We start from the raw sequence: 8,734 nt of genomic DNA on the forward strand, positions 1-8,734 counted from the left end.
AGCGAGTGATTAAGTACTACCACTAGCAGCAGTCACACGACCCATACCGCTGTCGCTTTTGACTACACACGGAAGCTCATGTGGGTTGTCCACGATGACCCATACTTTGTAAAGAGACAAAAACCCTGTATATTCCTCCAAAGCTTATAACAAAATATAGAAAAGGAGAACATATCGTAACAACTGATTACACACACATGCGCTTACACACGCACACACTGACTCGCACAAACACATACACTAAGAAAAACATGCTCACGCATTCACACACAGGCACATACACACACACACACACTCACACACAACTGATCACACACACAAACACATAACACCACATGCACATACATACAAACCCTACTTATGTACACAGAGTGAGAGAGAGAGACTCAGACAGACAGACAGAGAGATGACTCACAGCATCATATACATGCACAATCAAAGATATTCAGTCACACAGGTGCATGCTGTTAGAAAAAGGGATGGAAGGGGGTTATAGCTAAAGACTGGCGAAAGGGAGAGGGGGGGGGGGGGGGTAGTGGGAGAGTAGTGGGGTAGTGAGGCTATTGAAAGTAAAACTTTATTTTCCTTCACTAATTGCAAATTAAACCTTCTGAAATCACTATTAAAAAGGTATGGGTCATGCATGACCCACACGAGCTTTTGAGGGGTGACCACATTTTTTCCTCTTTAAAAAGCATGGGTCATACATGACCCACACAAGCGTCCGTGTGTAGTTAAAACGCCACCTTTAATTACTCATTAACTAATTAATGAATTTTTTTCTCTTTTTTTGGCAAAAGTTGGACTTTTAGGTGTAGGAAGTATTTCTGAAATTTCATTGAAAAATATTAAGAATCGGCTGAAATATTTGCGTTTTTGTACCCTTCTGGGTCGCGTACGACCGACGATAGCTAGCGAAGGTTAAAGATAGTGATTGAACTTGAAGATCGATCTATATAAAAATTATTACAATCTTTTTTATATAGTAACACACAACTATATAAATAACGAAAAGAAAAAAATTAGCCAAATATGACATAACTGTACAAGATTGCTGATACAAAAAAAAAAAAATCCTATTCTTCTTCTCCCTCAGCTCTGTGAAGAGTCACTGGGGCACCGCACAGAACAACTGTTCACCAGATTCCTCCAGGTCTGTCAGTTGTGTCTCAATGCCTGGGTCTCTGCAAATTATGGTTTTCCTGCCCATTCTTTAATGTTCCATTTGTCATTCCATCTTCTTTTTTTTTTCTTCTTCTTCATTTTTTTTTTTTATGTCTCACCCTGCATCTCCCTCCCTCAACAGTTCTTAGGATTGTTTTACTTTTACCAAGGTCACTGGAGGATTGTTTTACTTTTAGCAAGGTCACTGGAGTATTGTTACAACATGGTCATACCATTGTAGCTTTCTTTTCTTGACGGATGTCAGCAGCTCTTTATAATCATAATGTCCAATGTGCTGCCTGATGGTGTGGTGCAATTGTTCCTTGGTGATGTGATCAATGTATCTGATGGTGCAATTGTTCCTTGGTGATGTGATCAATGTATCTGATGGTGCAATTGTTCCTTGGTGATGTGATCAATGTATCTGATGGTGCACTTGTTCCTTGGTGATGCAATCAATGTATCTGATGGTGCACTTGTTCCTTGGTGATGCAATCAATGTATCTGATGGTGCACTTGTTCCTTGGTGATGCAATCAATGTATCTGATGGTGCACTTGTTCCTTGGTGATGCAATCAATGTATCTCATGTTTAGTTAAAAAGAAAAGAAAAGAACCATATAAAACAAAAAAAATCTATTCACATTCAACTTGCTACTCAGTCACTGTCTTTTTTTTTTTTTTTAATAGTAGAAAACTTATAATCATGATTACAGGAGTGATCAGAGCCATGGCCCAAAAGCATCAATTAATACTAATAAATCATTTAATTAATGCTTCATTTACATACGTTTTCAGAGAAATTGGATCCCAAGCATTTTGACACATAGTTACCTACTGATTGTATGTACTGATAGTGATAGACTGATACACAAAGTGACAAACATTTCTGTACAATATAAATCCTGAATCTGAAACAAAAGAAAACTTAAAAAAATAAATGATACAACAACTTGCAATGCATTATTTGTCCTTCAACAAAACATTTTTTTTTTTTAAATCACTTAAGTTTATATGTTCATAAAAATTTTTATATAACAAAATGAAAATAATAACAAACATTCAATGTAATGGCAAATCAAGAAAAACAAACCAAAACGAAAAAAAAAGTCATGTTCATTGAATCAGCATCACACATGTATGCAAATCATACATTGGCAATATGCACGTGTACATGTGCACATGCCCACACATACGTATACATTCTAACACCAACTGTGACACTGAAACACTGACTGATAATAACGTGATATATACTAATATAGTGAGTGACATAAATTCACCATCCTAAACAGTAAAAATGTTCTTTACACCCAGTGACCCAGTGTAGCTCTACTGGTGACCAATGTCTACTACAACTGCACAAGATCAAGAGACCATAAACAAATGAACTTTTTTCATGGGCCACAACCCCCATGTCCGCGTGTATGCACACTAGTGGACCCCTACATGCATTCATGACCATTTTCGCCATGCTTTGCAGGCAGCCACACTCTGCTTTGTGGGGGTGGGGGGTGGTTGGGGGGGGGGGGGTGCATGCTGGGTATGTTCTGGTTTCCATAACCCACTGAACGCTGACAAAGATCACAGGATCTTTAACACTCATATTTGATCTTCTGCTTGTGTTCAGGCACATGCAGGTGTGCACATATGTTGACCTGGTAGATCGGAAAAATCTCCACCCTTTACCCCACCAGGCGCCGTCACCGAGACTTGAACCTGGGACCCTCAGATTGAAAGTCCAAAACACTTTAACCACTTGGCTATTGTGCCCTTCAAACAAGTGCATAAAAGATGTACTATAATTTACTTCTCAAAAGGGTTGAGCACCCACATGATCATTACAGACTGCTCAACTTCAAGCAAAGTGCAAAAAATATTCAATTCTTTAAAAATATAAATCCAACACTTCAAACCCATGTCATGATCATTACAGACTGCTCAACTTCAAGCAAAGTGCAAAAAATATACAATTCTTTATATATATATAAAAAAAAAAAAAATCCAACACTTCAAACCCATGTCAAACACAGTGAACGAACATTTATCAATGTTGGTAAACAAATCAGTCTATATCATGTCTTAACACTATGGGGCTATGTGCATACTGCTGAACTTAGTTACATTTTACCAGTTGGTTTCTATTATAAATTGCAAATATGATCATGATGAATATTATATATATATATATATATATATATATATATATATATATCAAGTATATGTTTTGGCACATCAATACATGAATAAACACTATCAATTTGTATTTATAATAAGTAATATTAATATGAATTTACTAATACTAGTAACAGTAATACAGTGTTGAAATGAATCATATTCATAACCAGTGAATTTCTACTGCAAATCATATGGCACTCCCTAACAAAAACCAGCTGGTAGTGGTACTTGTGTGTGTAAGCACAGCTGAAACTGAAAGAAATTTAAATAAGAGATTTTTTAAAATAAAAAATAAAATAAAAATCCTAAAAGTAAAACACTAACAGTTACTAAAACTAAAAGTAAAAGCAACAAAAACTAAATTGTAAATGAAAAACTCAAATACATTAAGATTATAAATTACAATATTATTAGTATATAACACAAAAAAACATATGTAACCATACATGCTGTTATGTACTGATGTAGTGATGAACATGTTATCATGTATACAGCTTCACATTGACAGTTCATAATTAACAAAATGAAAGATACTTTGCATTTAAATCCATGTACCATGGTACTTGAATATATAGATAATTCATGAAGATCTATCCAAATATGATTTCTAATAATATATAACTATTATAAGCCACAATTTTTTTTAAAAGGCTGTTGTGTGAACTAAAGAGCTGACTTGAGTGTTTTCTGAATGTATGTGTAACTGCATTGTGCATGTTCCTGAATCACTTCATTTCATAATTAGTAATATCAGTGCTAATCTTTGTCAGTGTGTCAGTGTGTGTGTGTTTGTGTGTGTGTGTGTACTGTGTTAATCTTCACTCAGTTTCATGTCTGAAGTGATATTATATTAGACTTCACTGGAAAAACAGAAAACTATTCGTCATGATTGTGTGTGTGTGTGTGTGTGTGTGTGTTTGTGTGTCTGTGTGCGCATTTAAGTGTGTGTGTGTGTGTGTGCATGCGTGTGTTTGTGCGCGCGTGTGTGTCACTCGACTCACTGTGTGAGTGTGTGATTTTGTGTGCATCCCACATGCGTATATATATTTAAATACTATAATAAATTAAATTATTATTATCACCTGTTATTTGTGTTAAAGCATGAAATGATGAGGAAGGGAGGAGAGAATAGGGGTGTAATAATAGTTAATACATTTTGCATAAAATAAAACCATCAAGATATATGAAATCCCTACATGGTACATCTCTACAAATATACACATTATGTACAAGCATTCATGAAAAAACTAATAAACATTTTTTTAAAGTAATATTGTTATAATAATATTTAGTATTGATCATGTTTTGAACATAACATTAACTGAAGAATCATACTCCATACAAAGAATCAGAAGATCAACATACATTTATAATGTATAGCATACACACATGCACACACTGAATGTACATGGTAACTAACTCTATCATGTGGTTTCATGTGATTTTTTTTTCTTCTTCTTCTTCTTTTGAGTCACAAGACAACATGTGTGTGTGTTAATGTATACAAGTATGCTTCTATAACTGTAATGAGTTAAAAATCAAAAGAAGACACAAACTGAAAATATGCAAAGGAAGTAATTTCTATGACTCGTATGAGTAAATAATTCAGGAAAAAAAATATTGTTAAGAGTTGCTTTGTGGGAGAAGGGTGATTTCTTAGTGAAGTTAGTCTTATTCATGACGGCTTTTCACTTCTTCAGTAACTATTTCTCCAGATTTTGTACAATCAGCAAGTAAATCATGTTTTTAAAACTGTTCGTGTTGTGTTACTGCCAGACAACACTGACATTTTCATAGTCTTAAACTGGTTAAAGTTGAAACTAAAGAAGTTAAACAACATGATTTAGACTTAGTAGTGTTTGTTTAAACCATGTCTGCAGACTAAGATTGCCTTGCTGCTGGAGTGGGATGGACTTGCTGAATTTATCATCCAGAAATCTTTGAGATCATTAGATGTTTTTCACATTCAATGATTTATCATCCATTGTGGAACAATAATTGCACTTCTGTGCAAATCAAATGAGTACGCATGCATGCATACATTCACATGTGTGTGTACGTGTGTTCTGTGAAATAAGTTTTTACAATTAACTGTTTATGAATATTTGCATTATCTTTAAATCATCCACAAAATAACATCAAGAAAAATAATAAAAAGAACCCATACTAAACCACATTATCACTATTTTCCATTATTACTGTACATGAGAAGCAAGGAACGGATAAAATAAAACATTAGATATCACTTATTAGTATTCAGTCAGTATCAGTATCACTATCAGTAGCACAAGGAGGTGTCAATGCGCTCGGTCAAATCCATATACGCTACACCACATCTGCCAAGCAGATGCCTGACCAGCAGCGTAACCCAACGCGCTTAGTCAGGCCTTGAGAAAAAAAACGAAATAATAATAAAAATATAAAAAATAATAAATAAATAAATAAATAAATAAATAATAAACACATAAAAATACTACTATTATTATTGTACTAATATTGATAATTGATATTTAAAAGGCACAAAATCTTGATTAAGTCAACTCTAGGTGTGCACGCGCACACACACACAAATAAATACTAATAAGAAGAAGAAGAACCCATACTAAACCACATTATCACTATTTTCCATTATTACTGTACATGAGAAGCAGGGAACAGATAAAACTGAATTAGTTTTTAAAACTTTAAGACAGTGAAGTTATCTATCCCTCAGACAAGAACTAGCACCTCCCGCCCCCCTCTCTCCTACAAAAATAAAACAAAAGCAAAATCCAGCTGATCTAAGTATTGTTCATTTGTTTTGTTTTGTTTGTTGCTGGGTTGTTTTGTTTTTTTTTGTTTTGTTTTTTGTATTCAGAATGATAGCTAAGAAGCTCAATTCCATTTCTAAAACTTGAATCAGAGTTCACTGAAAGTATAATGTTTCACTAACAAATCTTATAATCTCCATTGATTGAACTAAAAAGTGCAAAATGGCTAAAGGATGAATGACAAAAAAGCCAACTGTGGTCACATAGGTATAAAACAAACTACATTTAGTGTTTTAATGCTTCCATAAATTCTACAATTCTAGCTGTGTGATTCAACGTGCCAATGGCAGATATATACCAAGAGAAGTGAGGCAGAAATATTATATTGCGAGAAAAATGTCAACAGATCTGGTGACACTGACAGAGTCTGTTCATTCAAGGACCACCGACGTTTTCTGACCATCAGGCAGACAGTGCTCCGTGCCATGTTTCAAGTCATACTCATAGCGCAGGAACGCAAACAGCAAGTCAGTCAGCAAGAAAATCTGCGCAGTCGAAAAGAGCAGCGTGATGGCGAAGTAGAAGTTAGCATTGGCAGGACGCAGCGTAGATCCACAGGTGCCAGAGAATGGGGGCCACCACCGCCACCACCAGGTACATCACAGACACCACCAGCACGTTGCGCAGGTATCCAAACACATGCTTCCACAGCGGCATCAGTGACAGGCACAGAGCAGTGTCTGCATAGCTGGGGTAAGACTTGAAAATGGACACCACAAACATGACCACATACAACTGAAACAGAGGACGTTCACGAAGCTTCACACCAAGCGGGATGGAGTACACAAAAGCGTTGATCTGAAACACGCAAACAAAGAAGATTCTAAAATGCTCAAACATTTCTGTGAAGAAGTACCAGAACACTCCAACATTGGGTGTCAAGTCCGGGACGCCCAGAATAAAACCGTAGGTGGCACGAAGAAACTCCCATGATCCCTCCAGAGAAAATGACGCTCCCAACATGGATGCCAGGCACACTGTAAATACCAGGACTGTTCTTACATAGCTCTGCACAGCAGGTCTGCAAACGAAGGAAGGAGGTTTGGGGTTTGACAACAGGAACAAGTGTGTTGCTACCGGAATAATGAAGATGATGGGGTACACTGACTGATAAGCTGCCACCGCCAGAGCCAAACAACTTAAAAGAACGTTGCCTCTCAGCGTGTACATCCAGCACATCAACACTGCAACGGTGGTGAAGACAGCAGTGGAGTGCGCCAGACATGTGGCGATGCTGTAGGGTCCAAAGAAATGGATCATTACCACCGTCACAGGAACAGTGATGAGGGACTTTGCTTGCAGCAAGAGACCTTTGGCTTTCGGAGAGTATGTCGACAATTCGTTCTGTTGCCTCTTGTACTCGAATCTCGTAAATTCTTGGGCAATTTCGCTGAGGAGAACTCCGATGATGATGTCGGTGACGATGAAAATGGTTTTGGAACCACCGGGAATGTGTTCGACCAGTCTCAAGAACATCAGCAGGAGCGGCGTTTCATGAAAAACGTCACCGGTGTACGGTGAAATAAACTGTTTCTGAAGGGCTATTCCCTCCAAAACCCGCTCCCATGATGTCAGTGGAGTCACAACCTCTCTTCTCTCACGCAGCCACGCAGGAATTCCTGTGTAGAACAATAGAATTCGAAGAACAGTACCTACTATCCCACTGAGAACGACTGCAGCGATCGCCATTTTGGACGCGGAAGTTAAGATAACTCTGGGAAACTTCGCTGCTTATTTCTTGTTGTTTCTTCCCCTGGTTCTCTTTGAGGCGAAGCTTGTTCTTGTGAGAATTTAAGTATAATATTATTATGATCACAATTTTATATAAAGCATTTGCAAAGAATACATATTTTGCATTTATATCTCAACGCGGTGCATATCACAGCCTACGAAAATAGCGTATCTAAAAACAACAACGACACAACAACAGACACACATAATCAACAACGACGGATATGACATTGAACTTGACTGTATCCACACAACTTTTAATAATCTGCTAATTAACTTCTGCTGGAGCATAGAGAATTTCATCAATATTCAATTACAAAATGCGAAATTCGGGAGCATACATACGAAAAACAAAATTTTAGAAATCGTTGAAGGGCGGAACAAAAAAATGTCAGATTGCAAAGTGGCTTCCTTTATTTTATCTGGGCATTTTTATCATTCGCTCGCGCGCACACACACACACACACACACACACACACACACACACAGAGAGAGAGAGAGAGAGTAGCATGTGTCACGCTTGATTATCGTTCAACTTTGCCCACTTTGCCTTTCGCTGCATAGGCGTGACTGCCCACTTTGCCTTTCGCTGTATCAGTGGACGTGACTGTCTCATCCGCAAGACTAGAACCCAGACCACTTCGCATCACAATTAAGGTCTAGGTCAGTACTGGAAGCCAAGTGGTGGAATCCCTGTTCTTGTACACTGGAACCTGCGGTAACTCTCAGGTTCCGGTAATACGAGTATATAGGCTATTGACAGGCATATCTAAAACATCTGGGAGTGGTAAAATTAATCAGTGATAAAAAATAAAAATAAAGGATTTTTATTGCTAAAGAAACATCATGGCG

General features: G+C 37.1%; 1 protein-coding gene across 1 annotated transcript; it reads right to left on the bottom strand.

Moving 5' to 3' along the window:
• Window positions 1–934: 934 nt before the first annotated feature.
• Window positions 935–7,840, bottom strand: LOC143298060 (GPI-anchor transamidase component PIGU-like). The gene is given in 2 exon segments (XM_076610732.1): window positions 935–6,687; window positions 6,689–7,840. Coding segments are annotated over 2 exon segments (1,317 nt in total). The 3' UTR covers window positions 935–6,522.
• Window positions 7,841–8,734: the final 894 nt, after the last annotated feature.

This window comes from Babylonia areolata, chromosome 23 (assembly GCF_041734735.1).
Source record: "Babylonia areolata isolate BAREFJ2019XMU chromosome 23, ASM4173473v1, whole genome shotgun sequence".
Classification (NCBI taxonomy): domain Eukaryota; kingdom Metazoa; phylum Mollusca; class Gastropoda; order Neogastropoda; family Buccinidae; genus Babylonia; species Babylonia areolata.